Here is a 24,339-nt window from a genome sequence, read left to right as displayed (position 1 = left end):
AAAGACTGAGATCGATGTGCCAGCAATCCCTGACATTTATTCATATTTTAAAGTCCCATTTGACCTTGGACTGCAGCTAACTGGAGCTGAACTTGTCAGCAGCGCTCGGAGGCACACTGGGTCTGGCAGAGCAGTGCCTCTGGGCTAACGGCACCGAACGCCTGGGCCACGAGCACAAAAGGCCGAACCTCAGGCAGAGGGGTAGGGGACCAGGGAAAACAGCAGCAGTCCTGGCCCCACATGCACTGCTGCCACAGGTATCTGCACCTTCTTGCTGTACAGCTGTTCAGGAATCAATAGTTTGTACTGCAGGGTAAAAGGGGTGAGGGCAAGGAGTGAAGAAGGAGCACTACATACAGCTATCAGCAGCAGCTCAAGCAGGAGGCCCTAGGTATTCCTCAGCAGACCGCTGCCAGGCTGATTCCACGTGGGCCATTCGTGGCCAGTCAAGGGGAGGCAAAGCAAGAGGCAGAAAACACCATCTGCCCTTCCCTACGTGGGGACAGAGAGAGCAGTTGGTGACCCAGCCACAAAGGGCAATGCAGAAGGTACATCAGAAACTCTGCTGCCCACCACGTACCTGCCAGCACAACATCGAGAGATCAACTGGAACAGGAGCAGAAATAACAGATCTCAAGAGAATTGCTTTAAATGTGCTCTCACACTTCTCCTCCGGAACAGGCTTTGGAATTTCCTTATTCCTTTTGAAGTCCATCATCTTTGTCCTCACTTCACCAAATTACACCCTAAAGGAACATAGGAACTTCAAGCATTGTTCCTCTAACACATGCATGTGCTGTAACCTCCAGTAATCACTACAGCCTTTGAATTCAGAGCAATCAGTAGGGAAATACAACAAAGTCTATTTATAACAGTTCCAAACAGGGCTCTGCCATTAAATGACTCTCAGATGTTCAGTGAGGATATTTTCAGAGCCTCCTGCCTCAGTTTCCCCTTGGCAGTGAGACTTAGGTTAGATATCAGGAAGAATTTCTTTACTGAAGGGGTAGAACAGGCTGCCCAGGGAGGTGGTGGAGTCCCCATGTCTGGAGGTATTTTAAAGGCATGTAGATGTTGTGCTTAAGGACATGGTCTAGAGGTGGACTAGGCAGGGTTAGGCTGTGGCTGGACTCAATGATCTTAAAGGTCTCTTCCAAGCTAAGTGATTCTATGGTTAAACAGAGGCAAACTTATTTACCTGCTCCCCTAGAGTGTACTAGGAATTACGGGTGTGACATGCTTTGAAGTTATTGAATTGTCTGGTTTTCTTCTGATAGGAAGATATTTGTGTAAATGACACACTATTAGAGAAGCAGAGAAAACCTAAGTGGCGTTTTAGGTAGAAATATGCAGCTACAGTTTTACTGAAACATGCAAATAGATTATTTTCTTACAGTCAAAACACTCGAATATGTAATATGCAGTTGCACCGAACCGAGATTTTGCAGACATATTTTGATGCTTCTCTGGGTTCTCCTTGACTGCACTTCTCATGCTATAAATTCTGTATGTCATATTAAATATGATTTTTCAGAGAGATCTGCCTTTTCTAAGCCTAGAATACAAATAGAAATGACAGATATGCCATTTTGTGTTTGCTTTTCGTTTCCTTTAAATAGCAAACACTTTTCCATTATGTTGGGAGAAAGTTACCAATGGAAAGCAATTGGCATTTTGACCAATGCATTTGTGCGTGCTTTATATATATATAAATGCAATCCAATCTGATGTTCATGGAAGAGAAACAATGACATATGAAGATGCAAAGGTAATCTGTCTGTGTGGATCTATACTAGCTGCAGGATGCAAGCAGCAAAAGTACACATGGAGCAATTTAAGTTACAATAAATGTGCTAATAAAGCATTTCAGCCTTATTTTTCTTATGTAGGAAACAAAATATGAGATCTTGGAACTCTTTAAGGGAGTCTTTAAATATTTTATCAGAATTTGCTTCATTTCCTTCCTTCCCTCCATACCAACACAATTAATTTTGCAGGAACAAAGCAGGAATTCACCTCCATCATAATGATGAAAAACAGTACAGAACAAAGGTGGCGAACCAGTGCCATCAAGTTTCCAACTCCTGGCAGTCGATATGATCTAAAGGTACACATCATGTCCCAAAATAGGGTCATGAAACATTTCCTCAAAGCTTTTATAGGACACCAAGTTGAAGGCAATGATATACCTCTGCAGCAGGAGCCATTTTTTTTATTCATTTGGACAATTGATGACCAGTGTCCTCCTATGACACGACTGCAAGGAAATGCTCCCTGCCACCAGCACCAAAAAGGAACAGATCATAAAACTGAGGCAAGGCTGGGAAAAATATTTTAGAGCCTACTTGCAGGAGGAAGATGAGGGGGCACCAGATGAACTTCTCAATTGCTCAGCGTTGACTCCATGCCAAGGACTGCCAGCATGCCCACACACACTCACTCCTGAGCTTTTTCGGCCTGTGCTCAGTGAACAGGGATCTCTTTTCCTGCCCTGTGCCCCGCTCTGGCCCTTCTATATGGATCTCATCCCTCTGTCAGCTCTCTGGGGGAGAAATCACCTCCCCCTGCCACCGCCCCGTGAGGTGCCTGGTCCACAGCACCTTCTTGAAACATGAACTGCAAAGCACCCAAGAGCCCATCCGTGTGCCTGTCAGAGGACGTTTTCATCCATGCCAGGGACGATGACTTCACCACTCCCTGTACCATTTTTACCCACTTTTGGGTGAATAAGGCCACTGCCATTTGGAGATGGGCAAACAAAGGTAGGAAACAGACTCCTTGAGATCATGCAGCTGGCAAGCACTCCCCAGTCAAGCGCTCGACCTGCTCTACAACACAGTCATGCTGGCCGGGGGGTTCTTTGTTACAAATACACTACACAGGCCATTGAAACCAAATTTACAGAAGGCCTGCATTAAAAATGTCTCATTGGTGGCTCATTTTATGCCACCTTAAACAGACAATAGTTTGTGTCTCTCATTTCTTCAGTGTTAAGTTGCTTTTTTTCCTGCACACTCCACACGATGCAGATAATGACACAATTCTTTTGGCACTGAGGGGCGAAGCTTTACTCAGCGACACAGGTACATGCATTGTTCCTTCCCTGTTCCTACTCCTCAGCTCGGAGGTATCTGTCTCACAGGTCAGCTCCACATGCTTTGCTCTATTCAAGCAACGCTGCTGCAAGGGTAATTATTAGTCAGTTAGACGTTTCTTTAGCAAGCTGCAAACAGCACAGTGAAAACTGCCATATTACCCACCAAAGTTTTCCAGGCAGAATTAAAACTAAGCCAAACAAACCTAAATCCCACAGCACTCCCCACCTCTAAGCCACATCTCAGAGATCAGCTGTGCTTTCCTCCCGCTCACGGGACAGGCGTGCTTCCCCTCACAAGCAGTAAGGATTTATATGCCCCTCTCTGACACCGTAAATAACAGTGACGTGAATTTTCCAACAAGGGTAACACCTCAGCGACAGATGATATTTTATACATTTCAGTGCCTACAATCCCATCTCCAGATGCTGCACTCGAGACTGGAGGGTCCTATAAATCTGACAGCCCACCTCCAAGGCTGAAATACATTTTCCCAAGTGCGATGGTTTTGCTGGAGAATGGTGCCTGGGAAAAACCTTCCAGCAACACAAACACATGTAGGAGCCCTGGCCACAGCCAAGGAGAGCAGTTTGGGCTGTGGGTCTCACACCTCCAGGACTTACCAGGGCTGCTGATCTGGGTTGGTGACCTTCACACAGGACAGTGGCATATACCAAGGTGATGCTCCAACTGCAGAAGCTCAGGCTAAAATGGGTTCTGCCATCTAAGAGCCCCTCTGCTTCCTAAAGAGTCAGATAAAACCTCTCATCCCCAGAAAAATAAGAACCACCTGGGGAGCTAATCAAAAGGCCAACTGGAAAACAGGCATCTCCATGCCCTGGGGACAGATAGTATCCTAAAACACTTTGGCTTTTCATTTTTTTAAATAAAAGGCTATTCACAGCCCTAATAGATATGTATCTTTAAGACATCTGAAAGAGATTCAAAATAGCTCTGTAAAACTCAAAGAAACCTCCTTCCAGGAGTACTGGGCACATGGCTAAGGGCACACAGCTGGGCACCTCGAGGTACACCACAGCCTGTGCCAGGTGTTCAGGCATCAGCATCAAAATTTAGAATTCTACAGAAAATTAGGACTTTTGGATGAACTGTTATTTTGCAATAGAAAACATGTTGTACCAGAAAGTTTCTGACCAGCTGTAGCTCATCTCTAGGCTTTTGGTTCATTCTGGTCATTAGGCAAGCAAAACCAATTTCAATCCTGACCCAATTAGCATACTCAGCTTCTCTGCAGTCTTCCTCTCTCTCTCTCATTCAGTTCACACTTGCTGCTGCAGAGGAACCTGCGTTAGATTTAGATTAAACCTGCAAGAAAGTGGCTGAGAAGAAAAGCAGCAAAGACTAAAGGAGCATTTTCTTTCCTCAGTTCTTTTGCTGTGGATCTCTCTCTGAATTTCCAGCCTCGTGCTTTTATAATGTCCTAGTACATGAAAGAGTTTGTAACATAAAATGTTACACCCGATGGAGCACGATGTGATATTGAAGCCAAATGGCCAGATGCTCTTTTCTGAGCTATTTCCAATGCTCCCGCTTTAGAGAGTGTTTTTTAACAGTATTCACAAGCTCTAGTCCTGTAGTTTGCTGGCAATTTCATGCTACAGCACCATTGTGCTATGTTCTGATGAAAACATTGTTTTCCATTCAAGGTTACAGTTATATTCAACAAATAAAAAAAAAGAGCCAAAAGAAAAAGGTTTTTTTGTTGTGGTTCCAAGACATCTCAGACAGGTGAGGAACTGGGTTATCTCCCCGGAAACAAGACTGTGCATCCCATTTAAAATACAATTAAAAGCATATAGATGACCAGGTAGAAGAACCACCCAGGTATTTGTCAGAATGGGCCAAGGGCTGTTTCTGGCTGTTTGGCTTTGCTCTACAGCTCTCACATTCCTCTCAGACTCGGGTGGGAAGACCATTTACATGGAAAATCCTCTGCTTGATGTCAGACACTTGAAACCTGGCACCAGGCTCTGGTTGTCACACTGGAACTCAGCCTGTCCTCTTCATCTGCTTTTTCATGGTTTTCTTGCTTGCTGACAGCACTGTGTCTCCTTGGTTCACTGCACGGAGGCGCGAGCACCAGTTACTGGGAGGATACGAGCACAGGGCCAGGACCAGAGTAACCAGGGCTGCAAACAGCTCTCTCCAAGCTGTTAATGCAATTATCACTCCGTGGAGCCCCTCGGGACCGGCAGCTGCACTCTCTGGCGATGGGGACAGCGGTGATTCGCGGTGACTTGGGACACTCCAGGGTTCAGCAGCCTGGGTCTCCACTTACAACTAAGTCTGTCTCATTTTTTCAGACAGAATGAGTTATTGCTTTATACAAATGTCAAGCCTAATCTCATCCTGTTGGAATCAATGAAATTCCACTGGAATTAAGAGATGCTGAACATTCAGATGGGCCAGAGGACCTGGCTCATCATATATGCACATCACCACAGAATAGACTGTTTCAATCCCTACTTTGAAGGGGGAGAGGAGTTGTGAGATAATGTAATCCAGGCAGCATGAATTCAAGCCTTTCATGATTTCTTAATGCTTGACTTTACAAGCCTAGTATTCTATTCCCTTAGGAAATGCCTATAAAAATGCTAAATTAAACTGGAGATGGACAAGAGGACACCTCTACTTACACAGCTTATCTGGAGGGTGAGACCTAGGAAATTTATCAGAGAGATCTTTGCAACCCATGCTGCAGAATAATTTCCAGTAACAGTAGATGACATCACTTATTAGGATTTTGCTTAGGCAGTGCAGAACTGGTCAGAAACATTTTAGAAGCATTTAACTTCATGCTGAAAATGCTGATTTATCTCTATCCAACATGAATAGACATGTCTAAGGACACACTGTGCTGCAATTTCAGATGCCAGCAATTGTGAATTTTTGTTAACATCATTTAAGCGATTAAACACCTTCAAACTGAAAGGCTGTTTTAAAAAACCTTTTCATTTGAAATTAATTTATACTAAAAATTATAACCTGGGAAAGGTCAAAATAAAAACTGAAGTGCTTTTGGATTTACTGAACTAAGACATTTTGATTAACCTGTATTTTTGTACAATTTTCACTTGTATTTTACCACAGCATGTGGGGGAAAAAACCCTGGAATTTTGAGAAACTCTCCAGAGCTGGGTTTCTTCTTATCTCTTAGCTCTAAGACTAGGGGCCTGGCCTCATGAATCATACAGATTAAAAAGCATTGTCCAGAATTCAGAATTAAAGTTTGCCATACATAAACCTTGTGGCATTTTTATTACAGCATACCAGCCCAGAATCTGCGTTTAAAACACTGCCTGCTCAAAGGAATCTAAATCTCCTTAGCTGAAGGTAATAAAATCAGGTCAAGAATTCACTACTCAACAATCTACCATTAGCATTTCTCTTCAGAGAAAATGTGGTTCATCTGTTTTTAAAGAAGGTAAAGCAGGGCCAGATAGCATCAGTTTGGAAAGTGCAGTGATGTGTTTGTGTAGGGAAGTCCGTTATATAATGAGTTTTATTTCCTTGTACAGAGATTTCAGTGCATCTGCATCACACAAGCAGTATTTATGCAAAGTCCAGCGGTGGGACTGCACCTCTACAGACATAACCCATGCTTCATCTCAGCTAGGCAGCTTGGCCACCATTAGCAATGTAATCACAAGAGCAGAGACAGCGAATGGTCTGAGCTTTTAACCCAGTTTCAGCAATCCTTTTCAGTCCTGATGAGCTCTGCATTCCCTGGGTCGTGTCACTGCCAGCTGCCAAAACTGGCCAAAGTAATTTGTGATGCAACAGCTCGATGGGTGCTGGAACAGGCTGCCCAGAGAGGTGGTGGGTGGATGCCCTGTCCCTGGAGGTATTCAAGGCCAGGTTGCATGGGGCCCTGGACAACCTTGTCTAGACAATGCCTGGAGGTTGGTGTTCTGCCTGTGGCAGGGGGTTGGAGCTCTATGATCCTTGTGGTCTCTTCCAACCCAGACCATTCTATGATTCTATGATACAAGGTCACAGCTAACCTTAAGCATCCATCTCACTGGAGCTTAGCAACCTATCACTACATCTACCACGGAGCTAATTTGTCACACTGGTATCTAGGGACATTTCTGATTTGTCCAAGACCTCCTAAACTGTACGTCTGTACGGCTTCTAAGCTATCTCAAATTGATCAAGCCACTAGTTTGAGGGGGTGTTTTTTTGGGTTTGTTGGGTTTTTTTCCAAATCTCTGAGTTAGCACATCTAACAATTCACCAACTGATGCAGATTCCCTCCTTTGAGCTATGTCACAGTGCTATTGAGAATGAAGTAGTATGGCCATATATAGACACAGATATAAATGCCAGCCATAAAAGAGAGAAAGTTTTGCTTCCAGTTGTCAGTGTCGCAATTTTCTTTAATTTGTTTGGATTCTTAATGGGGGAAGCAGAATTTAATTTGTACTCAAGCATCCTTTAAAATAAATGCTTGATCTCTTTCCACTCCCCATTACAGTTGATGGGTACAAAATAAAAAGAACAGCAATTCATTCACCTTATCACTGGAGCACCAGAGGAAGAGGGGAATCCTTAGTGCGATGATTAATGATTTCCTATAAAAAGATGCATCATAAACTGCTTCTATTAGGTCAAATCATAAACTATGCTTTTAATGTTTATATGATCCCTTTCTAAATAATTAAGTGTGTCTGTAGCTCCCACCAGGAGGGGAACTTCCATGGCGCCTGCAAACCACACAGTTTCTTATGGGGTCATGATTTGGGAGCCTCATTTAAAGGGATCCCTGTCTCCCTCTACACTCAAGCACTGCTTGATTTTCTCTTACTATTGGGACATCTCTCCATACTACAACGTGAACATGCAGTTTAGTGTGCTTTTGTCAAGCACAGGCACGTCCACAGCTTTGCTACAGTACCACGTTTTTTCTTTACCTGTGCCTCCACGTTGGGAGAAGGATGGCTGAACCACAGCTGGCTCTCACTGCTCACTGGATCCCCATGGATGTGAGGAGGCAGGGCAGTGCTACAGTCCTTGCCTGACAGCAGCTAACAAGCCAAGCTGCCCGTGCTTACGAAGGGCCCCTCATCCACATAGGAGTCAGCCACAACTTGTAAATTCCTGGCCACAATCAGCTTTTAGGTGCTCACAGACATTCCCATCAGCATCAGTAGCTGGTCGGTGAACACAAAGAGAATAGCACCATTTGTCCACAGCAGAATTCAGTGCTGTATTTATCCATCTTGCAGTGAAACTGTCATCTTTGAAAAATATAGTACAAGATGACATTACATAAGTGTCCATCTATTTCCTTACTCTCACAAGCCAGCAATCATGTCCATCTCCCCTTTATTGCCCAGGAGCAGCGGGTGCTTTTTCTCAACTGAACCAGAATCTCTCCAGCTTGGCAGACGTTGGCATCACTGCAAAGCTGCGCCATTAGAAGAACATCACAGCTCTATAAATATTAAGTTTACACAAAAAAAGTAATACAAGTTAAAATAAGAGCTGCAGAGCCCCAGATATTTTTAAGAGACATGGCAGCCCCGGTCAGTTTATGCACAGCTTAGTACAGAAAATCACTTAGGGCAATTATTTAAATATTTCCATCTATGGAATTTAGAGAAGGGAAAAGCCAACAGTGGTATACCCAAGATGATGACTTTTTAATAAACAATGGATTTAAGGGGAATTAGCCAGGTTATCAAGCCAGTATCACCCCAAATCAGTTCATTAGTTTCACTGCCTTTCCCTATTTCACTTTATTAAAACAATTTAAATGAGGGTTCATTAGATGCAATGTAATCTCATTCGCACACTCCAAGACTAATCCCTTTTCTTTTAGCAGTAACATGATGATAATTTGCAAAAAAGTTTAAAGGATTATTGTTACAGCTCTTTTAAATAGGGGCTGTTTTCAGCCAAACGCATGCCACCACTTTCCCACCATTTTATAACTTCTTATTACATTATTTCTGGCTCCTTACTCCTTGATTCATTTATTCTTTCCCTTTTCTCCCTTTCATTGCTGCACATCAGCAGTCACACATGGGCACCAGCATCCCTTTGTGTAGGTGTAGGGGATGTGCCAAATATCCCTGCATGGGTCAGGGCACCAGGCCTTGGGAAAGGAATGATTTTTTGGTAACTTTGAGATATTGGAGTTAAAACCAAGAAGAACAACAGCAAAACTTTGTAAATTCACAGTGATTTTATCAATATCCTAGAGAGAAAGGGGAAGATTCCTCTGCATTTTCACGCTGCCAGCTTCTGACAGCTCTGAAAGACACGCAGGAGGGGATCACACACAGGACTTGCAAATTAGGAGGCAGACACTGTATATTACTTACCGTGCTAGATACAGGCTGAAAACATAGAGTAGCAGATCCGTGCTATGGACGTACAGCTTATTTCAGCATGAACTCACTCATACTCCTGTACTTTCACAAACCTTTCTCAAACAGTAGAGTTAATTATCCATTATAGGGAAAAAACCCCAAACAACAACAACAAAATGACAACCAAATGAGAAGCTGGTTTCTAGATCCCAGGTTTCTGCAGACTTTAGCAGGTTTCCTACCCCTGAAAACCTGTCCTCGCTCACTTCAAATCCTCATCTCTTCGAGCAAGTGCCATTCCATAATCCTATTAAAACCTTTGCCTCTGCTTACCAGGAGCCCTAATCGTACTCAGCAAGCTCTTCTCGTCTAAGGAAGAGCGACAGCTTTCAGATTTCTTAGGAGGCTTATTCATCAGCTGCGCCAGAGTTTTGCCAGAGCGTTCAATCTATTCTGCGAGCAGCCATGTGGAAAAAGTTTCAAACAGCTCAAAGCCCTGCGCAATGATAAAGGAAAGCTCACACAATCCTGGTAATAGCCTGACCCTCTTAAGGAAAATTGGATGATTTGTGGTAGCAGTTTTTCTGTCCCCTATGTGAATTCTGAACCTTAAAGTATAAGCGGTATATTCACACAGTCCCATTACAAACCCTAGCCCTCTTGTGATGCTGGAATAATAAATACACACCCGTATGTGGAAACAAACTCTTGCTGCAATGACCTTCGTCCTCAGCCCACTGGTGTGAAGGAGTTTGTAGCCATTTTAGAAAAATAAAAAGAGTCAGATAAAGAATGGACTAATTTGATGTTCAGTGTTTCACCATGAGCAGAATATATGCTTTAGTGAGCACATTACATGCACCAGGGACGTGTTACCGTGAAGCAAGGAATAAAGAGTAAGGGGAAAATAATTAAACAGTCGGCTTTATAATGAGGAAAGTGTGTTCATGCAACATTAAGTGGCCTAATTTCCAAGTGCCAACCAAAGACATGTTCCTTGGACTTCAGAAGGAGTTGCTGGAGAGTACCACCTTGAAAACAAGGGCAATGAATCACAAGTATCAAACCTACAGGTCCAGAAGCACAGGGAGAAGTGATGCTGTCCTGACATCATCTGTCCACACTTCGCACTGACCTATCCAACAGGATCAAATACCTGTACCCTGTAATCCCTTAAAGTTTTTAAATACTACCACATTCACCAGGCCTGCTACACAGAAGATTACAACCAACTTCCACCAGTGTGTCCTTAGTTTTCTTTTAGCACTGCATCTGCCAGACTACAAGCATATGACATCATCTAGGCACACTGAGCATGGGAAAACTGTTAGTGTAGTTGTTTGCATAAGCAGAGCTATTGGGAAAGGGTAAAGTCTGTCTCATTGGGTTCAGACAGTGATAGCATGAACAAATAAACCATATTTCTGACTGTTATCAGCTCTCTCAAGGCCAGTGAGGCCAGTAACGTTCATATACTGGGACTGTCAGTTCCAGACAGTGTTGCAATATCAATTACTTCAGTGTAACAGCCTATCAGTCGGACAGCAGTTCTGCTGGGCCAGAGGCTCCCCGTCTTTCTTTGCAAATGGACGTGACACAAAGCCTCTTCTTTGTTACTCACCCTCATGCCTAATTCAATGTTTTCTCCTCCGTAGACCTCCATACCAGGGTCAAGCAAGCCAATCTCACCAAAATACTCTCGGTCCACTACAAACGAGCATCCGATCATGGCTGGTGTCCTGCACAGAGAAATTAAAGCAAAAAACATCAAGTCATTTATTAGCTACTACAGAACTCACCTCATAACAAATCTGTACCAAAACCATGTCTTAGTCTTCAAGTTTGTATTTTAAATGTATCTGTTAGTGTGCAATCACATGGCACTTCATCCCCCAATATGGAATAGCACAAGAACTAGACAACACTTTATTTGAAGATTAATACACACAACTCCATAAGCTGTGTCAGAAAAGAGGAGTTCCCTCACCCACATATTAAAAGTAAGTGCATGTTGAAAGCCATCGATCAATCATGGTGTGAAGTTTGACAAGGGACTTCCTGGAGTCAGGTCTAGCAGATAAATTTCAGCTTCTGTGAGGCTGTTCCATGATTAACATTTCTATTTTTGCTGAGGTCAGTCTTTAGAAAAGGAAAAACTTTCAGATGAAGAAGACTCTGCCCTTGGACCTGCCACCGACCAGCTGGGTGATTTCACATAAATCATTTCCCTTCTCTGGGCATCGGTTTCTTTATGTGCAAAACTACAGTTATGCTCTCCTCTAAAAAGCAAGCTGAAACCTATCAGTGAGCAGCATTACACAACAAATTTTGAGGTGGCTGACCACATGAACATAAGCATTGTTTTAATGCCAAACAAGCCAGGGACATTTGCTAGTTTCATTTGCCCACACTTTCTCTGCATCTCTGTACAGGTCACACCACCTGCCTCTCTAAAATTCAAGGTAGGAGATAGGTTTTGCTAGTACAGACCACAACTTAAAAATTAAAACTTGACTAACTTTAAGTTGGAGAAACGAGAGCCTGCAACTCCATACTGGACTTGCAATTCAGGTGCAGTAGCATCTACTGCAAGATCCTGCTGTCCGATCTACAGGATATGCCAAGGCCCTGGGAAACAGAAATCCCCACTCCTGTTTCAATGGGATCCCAACAGACCAGAGTGCTGAATCAGGGCAACTGTAAAATCCTGTGATAAACTGAATGCTTTTGGAGCTGGCCTAGAAGAACGAGCTGTGCTCCCTCTTCCATTGAAAGGCAGGCAATTTTGGACCATCTGGCAGATGCAACATCATCCCTAGCAGTGAAAGGAGGAGGAAATTCTAGTTTATACCAATTCTCCATTTTCCAATATAATAGAGAATGCTCTGTCTATGGCATGAGCTTATGTATATGAACCTTGAAAATGCCACATAGAAACAAAGATGATGGAAAAGGTCCAAAAGCTATTTTAAGAATTCTCCTGTGTAAAGGACTAACTAGGAAGATTCTCTTATCCCAGATACCCGCCTGTTTCTTCAACTTGTACGGAAACTGTTCCTGAGGTACTTGTGTGTGACACCTGAGAAACATGTTCATGAGGGAGGCTCACACACATTTGAAAAACTGCCCTGGCTGGGAAAATGAACACATTTTTTTACCCATGGATCCCACTGGTAGCAACAGGTGGCTGCTGGAACAGTTGTCACTACACCAGGTCCTTTTTCTCATCAGCTGTCCACCATTTCTACAGCAGGAGGTTAAAAAGGCTTCAACCAGATGGCCAAGACAGTTAGATCAAGTAATTATTTGCTCCTGGGCCTAATGCATACCCCAGCATTGCCCAACACAACCTATGGCAGGAACTATTTGGTTCCCTGGAAAAGGTTCATTTGCTGCTGCTACTTACCAGTAATGGACTCTGCTGTAGCACTCACATTACTGGTGCCACTTCAGCATCTCTGCCTGGCACTTTTTCAGTCTGAAAGCCATCACAGCCTCTCAGATAAGTACGAGCCTATGCTGCAGTCAGTACACACTACCCCTCTCCTGTTTTCTCTGCATAATTGAAAAAGGCAGCTGTTGATGGAAACACATTTGATCGGCACTGTTTCTGACAAAGAATTGAAGTAGCTTGATTAACTCTCACGCTCCACTCTTACAGAGTGAGATGCATTCCCTGGATCATGAGCTGGGGGGACAAGATTTGATGGTGTTTACAAAGGCAAACATCCGGCTTCACAAATGACTTTGGACTGAAGTGGGGCGCTCAACCAGGTCCCTGCACCCATACAGTGAAAAGGGCTGGAGGAAACTGAGGCCAGATATCACAAACCCTACAGAGAAACTGCAGCTGTGTCACCTCCCTTGCCCTCAGGGCTTGGACCTCTCTTACACCCCACAGCCCCTCTTTTGCATGTGCAAGAAATTCCGGCACTTCACAGCTTGGTGCTGTTATCTGTGAGGACTTCATGTTGAACCAGTCTCTAGTTAGGAGTGGTCTCAGAGCTCTGTAAAAACCATGCACAGTACTGGGTACTCCTGACTGGATACATCTACTGTATCTTTGCAAGATGAATGGTATTTATAAATCCCAGTTATTAGGTAGAATGCATCTTCCTGCTTTTAGCTCCTAGAGCCATGCCTGAATATAGACTTGCCTAAAAAAGCTTAGAGCTCTCCTGTACACAGGACCTGACATCTCCTACATACATCCCACTGTCACATCCTGTATCACTGAAACCCACATTTTCAGGCTACCAAGGAATAAATTTAATCTAGAAACTGAAATAAAGGGACATGGCCAAGGAAAGGGAACCCAGTAGCTCTGAAATGAACTAAGTCTTTGAGGGAATGTTTAGGTATTTAAGTGTTAATCATGATAAAAACGGGAAGGAGGTGGGCAGAAGAAACACAAACCACTTTCTTAATTTTCTTTTCTACAAATATAAAGCTAAACATAGACTTCACTGGATGAAGGTTAGAGCATCACTGGTCTGCAAAACTGAGCTGCTAGTTTGGGCTTAGACTCATTCTCTTTCCAGCCCCTCCAAAAAATCCTCTGGAGGCAGCTCCTTACAGCGGGAGGATGCTCCCATGAGGACATTTCTCCTTCCCTCCCTCCTTCCTTCCTAATGAGGAACGGTACCTCTAGGCTGCTCTCAGGTGCTGGAGTCTCTCTCTCTGGGGGATGGATTTTTGCAGCTGTCGGCTCTGTCCATTAAAACACTGACTTGTTAATTGAATGGGGGTGGGAAATACATTTTAGATGCAACTACATAATCCTCACAGACGAATGCCACAGAGACTGTCTTTGCAACTCCCTCTCTTCCAGGTTTTATTTCTTCTCATTAGATACATTCAAATAAAGACTCCACAAGGCTTCATGGCTTATTCAGGAAAAAATAGTAGTTTTCAGGAATGAGCAAAAATAGCAGTGCAATGGCAGAAGGAACGACATCCAGCTTTCCAGTGAAGCCAGTCAACAACTGCCAGTGTCAGTGCCTTTCTCTACTTGAATTTGGGTGCCTGCAGCCAGTGCTCCTGTGTGCAGCAGCACGGCTGCAAGCCCAGAAGCTGAACTGAGAAGCCTGTGGCTCTGCCCTGGCCACATCCTGACACAAGGGAAGAACTGGCCTACGATGCACAACGCTGAATTTTCTGCATACCACAGGTTCAACGCTTCCATCAGGTTCAGGCAGAGTTTTGGGCATTCAGTCCTCATGAAGCCCAGGCCCTTAACTTCCCTGTGCTTTGACTGACCCAACTGTAAACTAAGAGTAATGTGATCGCACAGCCCAGTGAGCTGGTAACAGTGCTGGGAGCCAGGGGACCCTGACTCTATTCCCAACTCTGTCACTCATCCAGTCTTCAGTGAGTCACCTCCCTCTGTTTCTCCATCTGTGAAGCACATATAATAATATGGTCACAGGGTAAAAGTCTCAGAACTGCTTCAAGCAGCTTGAAAGCCTAAGATTCACTTCTGGAAGTGCTTTAAGCATATAGGTAGATAATTGTATACCAGACTATGGTGATACATTAAGATACTGAAAACGCTCTTAAAAAAACCCTGCCCCCACAAAGGGTGAGACCCTCACATGGCTGCTGTCACTAGGTACTTCCACTACACCTGAGAAACTCCAGTAGGTCTACCACTTTTAGCACAGCACAGCAAAGTCTTCCCTTGGAAGTCAGAAATGGATATATGAGCAAGAGCAGCTGTTTTATCCCATCCTGAGCACTGCACACTGGCCAAGGGGCAGCAAATGAGAAGCTGCGTGCCCTTAGTATTTCACAGCTTCAGAGTAAAATACACCAACCTAAACCACACCTGCTTTGTATAAAAGGACCATTTTCCTTAAGTCATGCACTTTCTAGTAAAACAGTGATGTTTTTGGAAGGAAGGTATCACAAAATAGCAATTAGAGGTGTACTGTTTTTTCCCCAACACCTCTGAGGTGTTGGGAAACTTAATTGATCTGTGGAATATTCTTTGACACAACTGAGGATGTTATAAGCATTAATTATAATCAACAGCAGCACTCAAAGGATAATGTGGGAAACACAACAAAATGGCTTTTGTAGATAAAACCTTAAAATGCACCATAGAATAGTATCGATTTTGCACTGGAGAAAGATACAGCACAGTCAATTTGTGGAAATTACCTGATGGCAAGGCTGGAGCAAGGGAGATACGAGAGAGACATTACTCTGGGTAACACCCTGGGGAAGGGGAGGGAGCAGAGAGCAGCACTTCATGGTGGAAAGCACTCCCTCTGTCCCTGCCTCTGCAGGGAGAGCACAGATGACTACAAGGGAGAAGAGGCACTGGGTGGAAGAGGGCAGTGCCTGTTTGGGATGGGGGACCCCACACAGGACAGGAGCTCTGTCAGCAAAGATTCAACAGGTGCTGACACTCAGGTCTCCAGCCAGGTGCAGTCCCCTCCCTCCCTTTACAGACAGCTGAAGGATGCTGACTGGGGGCTTCGTCAAGGCCAAGCCAAGGAGAAATAGACGAGGAGTGGATTGACAGACTGCAGGTGAGATGGGAAGGCTTCCTCTCCCTTATGCATTTCTCCCCTGCCTTAAGGTCAATACAACACACAATCAGGTCAAGTCTGAAACAGTTTTCAGAGCATTTAACAATTTCCAGGATAACTGACCCACAAACACACACAAATACATAAATGGAAACACAAAAATAACTGTAGATAAATATATAAACATACACATGTATATGCAGGAATAAGAAGGGAGAGAAAGGGACTCAAATGACACATCACCCACAGTATCTTTGAGTTTTCCACATTTGCTGGCAGGATATTTCTTTGTTCAGGTTCCAAAGAGGAAAACACCCCATGCCCAACAGGTGAGTGGGGACCTGCACAAGCATTTATTTTTTCTCAAAACTCTTGTCTTCCACAGAAAAGAGTCACTGTAGGCTGAGAGAACAGAACTCAAGGACAGATTTGCTCAGGAGCTATGGGAAAAAAGCTGACAGGCTTAATGACAGGAAGGTTTGTTAATGCCTTTGGAGAGCTATAGCATGTGGAAAAAAGCATCCCAGAATGCTTGGCAGGGCAACAGGGGTGTAGAATAACTCTCTGATGTCCCATAGAAGTATATTTTTTGGAACAGGCAGGATACCTGTCAGAAATAGGACAAATAAAAACAAACTGCTCTGTTATGGGTTCCTGGGAAGAAGCAGCTGAAAAGATGGTCACAATCAATAAACATCACCAGTTGTATTATTATGGGACAGCACGGCTTTCCCTGAAAGGCTTTACAGATAAGCCCTATCTAAGCCCATGTGCACAGATGGGTTTTTCCTAGAGCAGCAAATACCCATTGTGGCTGCAACCCCATCACCATGACAGACCAGCACAGGACCTATCTTGCAGGTGTGATGGGCACATGTGCTTCCAGCCCCACGCAGGAGCACAAACCGCTGCCCTGTGAGCATGTCCAGCGCTGAGTTTTATACTCGAGCAAGACTCGTGTGCTTTCTGGCTGGTTCCAGGCTATGGCATAGTAAAGCAGCAAGTGAAAACATATGTGACAATGAAATGCACCACTGCTGCTGGAGGAAGATGAAATGGGAAGCTGTGCAGCGCTTGGCCGGGTGAGGCTGACTAATGGCTCTGTCGTTAGTGGCTGCTGATCAAGAAATCAAACGCAGAGCTGTCCATCATAATATGGCAAGTGGGGGAAGACAAGCCAGAGCCAGAGATGAGGATAGCAGACACCTTCCTAACTGTTCCACAGACCAGCACTACGTTCTGGATGTGAACCCCTCCCAGCTTGTTTCAATACACAGTCAAATGAATTAGAAATGAGATCCTTTGTTACATGGTTTGTGGCTGGATGATAAGGATGTCTTTGGGCACTGTGTTCTCAGGAACACAAATGGAAAATGATGTGATGGACACAGCATGTCAAGATAGCAATCCTCATTTAAATCTTCGCGTTAGAGACATCTTACATCTCAAATGCCAAACATACAAAATGGATTGCCTGCAAAGGCGATTTGGGGAACATCAACTGCTCTGAATTTCAGAGTATTAACACGGACATAAAAAGGACAGACTTTGTGTCAGATATCTTTACAAAATCTGACACTTTGTTCTTGCTATTTCTTCAACTTTGTTTGCACTCCAAGGCCATATCCCCTTTGTTACTTGGACCACAACAGCTGATGTGACATTTGATGGTGTGTGCTTGACATGACTGCCTATATGGTGCCCCACTGACTTGAGGGACACTTCCTGCTCCTTCCCAGCAAGGCTCTGAGTAGGATCACACCAGTTATTGTTTGAGAAAGCGCAGGACCAGGCTTCAAACAGAGAACTTCAGAGAAAAGAAGTAAGCACATCTGTTGTGTAATCCCAGGAGAAAACAGGAATTGGAGTCTACTTTCTAAATGCCTCACCCAATTCTGCAGATCGATGATATTCGTTCATATAATGCAAACATCAGAAATGCCAGGGCTCTGATCCTCACTGCTATGCAGTTTTATAACACTGAAAATCTTTAATCTCTTTGGAGATCTGGGAGGAAGTATTCAGCTACACCAACTACCAAATTAGTCATGGGGGTTATTGGTTATTAGCCTTTTCTTTTACAACATACGCACAGAGAGAGAAAACAAACCCACTCTTTGCTGAAGATGGTGTCAAAGGATGTCGTAAGAGGGACAGCGCCAGCAAGGACTAGTCAAACTTGCAGTTTTCATGCTGGTGAACAGTCCTGTAATCTTATGAATGCACTGAACAGCCCCATGGATCCAAACACCATCACTGCAGACCAGTTAGTGTGCCTTGCAAACTGGACTGAAACAGAAATCACAGTTGCAGGAGACACTGTGGAAAGCTGGTTACAAAACTAGTCTGTACCAAATGTATTGAGAGTTTTGAAAGTTTGCTCACTAGTCTGATTTTCCCTTTCTTTTGAAAATATGCCTTAAATTTTATACAGGTAGTAAACCCCCACGATAGGTGCTTTCAAATCTCAATTCTAAGTACAGATTCCCTGACCTTTTTCATCAATAACACTTGCACGTCTCTACTCTTTCCATTACCATAATCATGCTGGCATATCATTTAAAAACCACAAAATTACACTGTATTTCTCTAGCCAGGCAAAACACTACAGCACAGCCAAACACACCCAGTTGCTGCTGCTTCAGAGGCCCATCAGAAATCAGCGCAGGGTGGCTGTGAAGTGGATGCTTCGCTCCCCTAGATCACTGCCTTCAGAGCACACATTCCCAGGGAGACAGGTAAGTGTTCATGGTTCAATGATGACATCTCTGCATTTTAGGACATGTAGTTCATAATTTGCAGGAGAGATACTTATGCAATCACAACATCTTGGTGTTCCTGGTGCTTGGCAGTGAGGTTTGGGTGCCCTCTTCCTTATGGTGCCTGTCTCATCTGTCTCTGGGCAGTTTAAAGGGCTTTTCAAAGGGCTTTTCACTTGGGTTCAGAATAAAATCATGCTCTCAGGAGCCAGTTACTTATGTGCATCAGATTTCAACTCTACCCAGTGCTTGAGTACTTCTGTACTGGTCAGTGTAGCTCTGGAAAGAGCTTGAACATAAACCTAAGGAAAGTCCATGGTAAATCAGGCCCTGCAGTGCTGAAAAAACCCCTCTTATCCCAGCATTACAGGGAGGAGATTCCTTATTCTCTATTAAAAAGAAGATCTGTAGTTGAATTTCCAGAAGTGTTTTGCAGACACAGCTTCATCACTTTAGGGAGTGCACGACCTACCACCACTGAAAGTCATGCCTCAGGAACCCGCTGAGATTCCCCCTCAGAGTTCAGTCTTATCCAATATGTGATCGTTGCCTCCAGAACAGAAGATTCTCAAATACTAGGACAACTCATATGAAAATTAATACAGCGATTTCACATATAAACTGGGAGTAATGAAGTGTGCAAAACCTTTCAGGAATAAAAGACTGAAACCCCGATTTCAGGAATGAAAGCTCTGGCTGATTAATTTTCATTCATCAATAAACTATTTCTCAGGGCTGAGTGAAATAGATATGAAACACCTGCACTTCTTAAACAATGTGAGGCGAGTGGGGCATGTTATCCAGGAAAACTGATTTCCTAAGTAATTACTTTCCTGCTTATTGAGGTTTCAAGCTGAGCAAAGGGTTAGTGATGAAGGACTGTGCTGTCCTGTAGTAAGTAAGGTTAATGTTTCTGTACAGCTCTGTTTTGCAGTCACGGAGCATGAGAATGAACTTAAGTGCCACTTGTAACACTTGCTCAAATATGTACTGGAATATTATTCTCTGTATGAGGGACAGATCCTGTGAGATGGCCCATCCCAATGATCCCTTCGGAATGCAAACAGTTTGTGTCCTTTCACTTCCAAAAGACCACTTGGAGCCTTTCAGATGGGCATGTTCTCTGGATGGGCTTCTCAGGACCTGACAGTCAAGCTCTATGCTGGAAGAGAAGTACATCGGTTTCTCTGACAGAGCCTACGCTGGGACCATACAACGGAGTTTTAGCTTACCTTAGGATGAAGCTGATTACATCAAAAAGAAGATGACTCTAAGACGGGCAATTTGTGTCTTTCCTAATAAATCTCAAAAATAGGGCAGAGCGACCTAAAGTGCATCCCTGGGCTTCGTTATTTTTGAGTATTTATTTTAATATTTAACAATAGCACTCTGCACCCAACACAGGACAGCTCAGAGGAGCTGTTAGACAAGCATCTGCACTGGAGATAAAAGCCTAAGTGACAGGAATTTTCAAATGAAGGGGAAAGAAAGACCCTTGCTTATCAGTTCTTGTTTTCCCACTTTAACAATTCTCCAAAAACACTATAGCAATTACTGAAACCGTGTTTCCTTCAAAAATTCCATTTCTGTTAGGTAAAAGGTTCCTTTATAGACAGAAATAAAAGGACATTCTGACTACATGGTCCAGTTTAATTTTAAAATTCATCCAGTGGGAAAACTAAAAGCACGTGAAAAGTTTTCCAAAAAAAAAAAAGAACAACTCTCCAAGAAGACAAGGCTAACACATCTCCCACTAGTGCTGCTGGGAAAGCTCTGGTTTGGGCTGATGGCCAAGAGTGCTGCCTACAGACCAAAAGTGAAGCCAGCCTCTCTGTAATCTCATACAAATACCTTCATTTCTCACACACACACACCACCCCCCATGTTTCGCTGGCTTATTACTCACCCCACAGTCCATTGGAAAATAAAAGCATAGATGAAAAAGATCCCCCTGTCCAACTAAGGGCCATAAAGTGAACCTGAACCCCACATTCACAACTAGAGCACCCACACTTTGCCGTCCATCGGGGTGCAGCCCTGAGACGCGACACAGCATCCTCAGCTTTGCAGAGCCATCTGTTTCCTACAGGTTCATTTTCCTCTCCCCGCACCGAGCCCACAGCCTCGTGTCGCTTCAATTCCCCCGCAGCAGACAGCTGAGATGGAAACATTGCTGGTACCGGAATGACAGCACATGGGAGATTTACCTGATGGGAGCTGACTCATCCCCTTTATCGAGCCAGTCCTGCGGGGGGATTATGTACATGCACCAGAGCCCCCAGTTATAGCCGTGGGCTGCATTGGCGTATTGCTGCACTTCAAAAGTGTTGTACTTGATGTTGTCGATTGCTGGTAAGATGATCCGCTTTCGATCTTCTTTGATCCGGGTAAGTGCAGGTTCCACCCTGAGAACAATAAAAACAGCAAAACGCTTTAGAGCCACCCAGTAATCCCAGGTCCCACTCTGCAGTCTGACAAAACGAAGCTCTCTCAGGCTGAGAGCAGCAGCCCAGCATGACAGCAGCCTGTACCACAGCGCAGTGGGATCGAATGCGGGTCACTGCCGCACGCTGAAGAGGCTGGGGCTTGGTGGGAATACTTCCCATAGCAACAGCACATGAATTATTGTCTTTATGAAGCTGGACCAGAGTTTAGCAGCACAAAAATCTTACCAAACACTTTTTCTGAGGCATGGAGACTGTAATTTCATTTTGCAATGGGCAAGTGGTGAGAGACACTGTCACCAAGAGTAACTAAATGGTCCCTCAACGACTACACCACCAGGACGCCTGGTAGCGATTAAATACCTGCTCTTGCTGACAACACCTAGAGAACAAAACACACTGGGGACTGAATGAATCTGAAGGTTACTCAAAGGTTTTAATCTTGTTTCCTAAGGACTGACCCCATCAGATCAAGCTTGAATGACAAGTGTGGCTGCATTATGCCTTCTAAAACCTCTTTGGTGATGAGAAGATTTCAATTGCCAGATGGTGCAAAAGCATCGAGCTGCGGGAAATGTGCCATCGTTTCAAAAGGCTTTAAAACATCAATGTGCTTTCAACAGAAGCTACATCCCAAAGTGCTTCAGCAAAGTAAAAAGCTTCAGCACAAACATTCATTTCTGACCAAGGTAGTCTGAAGTTGCTATGAATTTACACAGAGACTGCTCCAAAGAGGTAGCAGACTTACATAAGGGTGGAAAGCACTTCTCAAAGCTGCATCAGAAACTGTCACTGGTTCACTCCTTTGTAACTGTGTTTCCCCTTGAAATCAGCTTTGAAGATTTTGCAGAGCCCTCACATGTACCTTTAAGGGAATGGTGGTTCACTGTGATTCACAGAAGTACTTGGATTTGAACACTGATCTTTCCTCATTATTCTTTTGTTGTTTGTTAAAAGACAATTGTTCCTTTGGGGTTTCAAGCTCGATACCTTTTATTTTGTTTGTTATCTTATAACTAGTTATGGTGTATTTTCTTGTGTAGGCCAACAGAAATGGACAAGTTATAAAATTAACTCAACCTCCATTTTCAATCTTCAATGCCTCCATCTGAACTACTACTAATTTTCTGATCTATTCTGGGATAAGCCAGAATTTTCTCTGCCAGAATATTTGTCTTTTATGTACACAGGCTTCATACTGCTTATGTAAGGGCACACACTGCTTGCTTTCTCTCCTTTTTGCCCCTCCCACCACAGTAAAAGGAGACACAGATTCAGGGACACCCTAAGTATTGATGATGAGCTACTTACCACAAATAAACTACCACAAAACAATGTAAAATAAGAACATAACTGACAAAAAGCCAAGGTATCACAGTATTTAATTTTGAGAGAAGTCAAAGAGAGTTAAACTAGTTTTTCTTTTGGATTACTCTTGAAAAATGGCCCTTGAATTTATGAGCTGGATGCCAGTAACACGGAGTGTGCAAGTCTTAATAAAAGGATGATCACAAGCATGATTGGAACAGAACAACACTGCAAGTTGCAGAAATACCCCTTGGCAAGAAAGGTTATGAAAGAGATGTTCATATGCAACATGTATTGTTTTGCTAGTCTACTAGATTTATTCTGGGAATATATCAATGCATCCCCTAAGACTGGAATGGCCTGAGCTCTCTCTTATGACTGTGTGCTACCTGCAATCTTTGGTGCAGCACTTCCACAGCCAAACCCCAGTCCTGCAGGTACCAATGGCCTCCGCAGAAGCAGGAAAGCGCATCGGCCCAGAGGAGGTACAGTGAGTTCAGCTCAGGTTAAGTACTTTTTAGGCTTCAAATATTTCCTCAGTCATCGGGATCACATGCTGTTTCTATTTGCCCCCTTTTCTTTTTTTGCATGGCATTTTAAAAACTGCACCCTAGACTCCAAGGAGATTATTCTTGTTCCTTCTGTGGGAGAGACAAGAAACACCTGGGATTGAGGACAGTGCAGTACATGACTCAGAATGCCAATCTGTATGGTCTTCAGGCCACAATCATGCACCCACATAAAGAGCCAATGTGACCTACCAAATCAGGATAAGCCACTTCCATTACTAATATGAGATTACATGTATGACATTAACCGTTTAAAAAACCAGTGGGTGGGTGGCAGAAAAACTCTTACAACTGCAATAAAGCAGGGAACATTGCAGGGAAAGTGAACTCGCCTTGTTCTTTCCATAATGTTATCTGTGCCTATCAGCAGAAGAAGATGCAGCCCAACAAAGTAGATGTCAGCCAGGCATCCCTCTGCCATCACGAACCAGGTGCCTTCATGGATGGCTGTGGTAAGCCCTGTGCATAGCATCAGCAGGAGGCTCTCCCACTCCCTACCAGCCCCTGAAACAAAGGCTTTCAAATACCAAACAGCAGGTATAGATGTCAGTAGTGACAAGCAACTGGTTGTTAGATTGGAAGAAGCAGCCTTCTCTTTGTAGCTGTGGAGGACAAAAATGACCTTGGAGCAGGTCACTGTCCGTGAGGAGAACTTGCAGCAGAAGCCTCATCACAAAACTGACTCTGAGTTCCCTTGCAAACCAGGTAAAACTTTGGGGGGTGGCCCAGTCCTGAAGCCTTTGAGCAGTGCTTCAACAGATTTGGTGCAGTGGGGAAGTCGCAGAGCAGAGGGTCACATCCTCCACTGAGACCTGGTGCACATCACAAGACACAGTTGCACCCAGAGAAGTCCTAGAGCATACACGAATTTGATTTCCAGACCTGCCCTGTGAAGCAGGAAAACTGACTGTGTGCCTCCTGGAGCAGAAACCTGTAAATGGGTTTCCTTTTTAAGAACCTAATTCCATCATTCTTATTCACTACCATCTGATTCTGGACGTGGGTCTTGGACAAACGAGGAAAGACTGGGATTTTGTAAAACTGCTTTTAACTCTCTTGATTACAGTTCTTTGGTCAATCAAATCCTCAACTACTGTGATGTCTATGTTGATATAAAACAAGCCTGTTTAACCATAGTACTTAAAACTTGCTGAAGTTACCAGGCTCCTTCTACAGTTTCTCCTTGGGTGCTCGCTTTGTAAGTGTTTTACTCTGAAGTGTAAATTGAGATCATGTAATGAAAAAGTTGAAAGAGAGAAGGAATTCTTCTCCCTTAATGTCAGATGTCTG

General features: G+C 43.8%; 1 protein-coding gene across 1 annotated transcript in view; it reads right to left on the bottom strand.

Moving 5' to 3' along the window:
• The window catches only part of GALNT9 (polypeptide N-acetylgalactosaminyltransferase 9), a gene marked incomplete at its 3' end in the record, with an annotated part of 149,382 nt that overhangs the window by 60,742 nt on the left and 64,301 nt on the right, over nt 1–24,339 (bottom strand). Inside the window, exons 5-6 of the mRNA XM_084271881.1 lie at nt 20,936–21,133; nt 11,055–11,172 (exon numbers count right to left, since the gene is read on the bottom strand). Coding sequence (XP_084128007.1) covers nt 11,055–11,172; nt 20,936–21,133 — 316 coding nt within the window. The remainder of the gene's footprint in view (nt 1–11,054; nt 11,173–20,935; nt 21,134–24,339) is intronic.

Source organism: Gallinula chloropus (assembly GCF_964237585.1).
Source record: "Gallinula chloropus genome assembly, chromosome: 17".
NCBI classification, from domain to species: Eukaryota; Metazoa; Chordata; class Aves; order Gruiformes; family Rallidae; genus Gallinula; species Gallinula chloropus.
The sequence above is the reverse complement of the archived record's forward strand: the minus strand, read 5'-3'. Positions and strand labels throughout refer to the sequence as shown.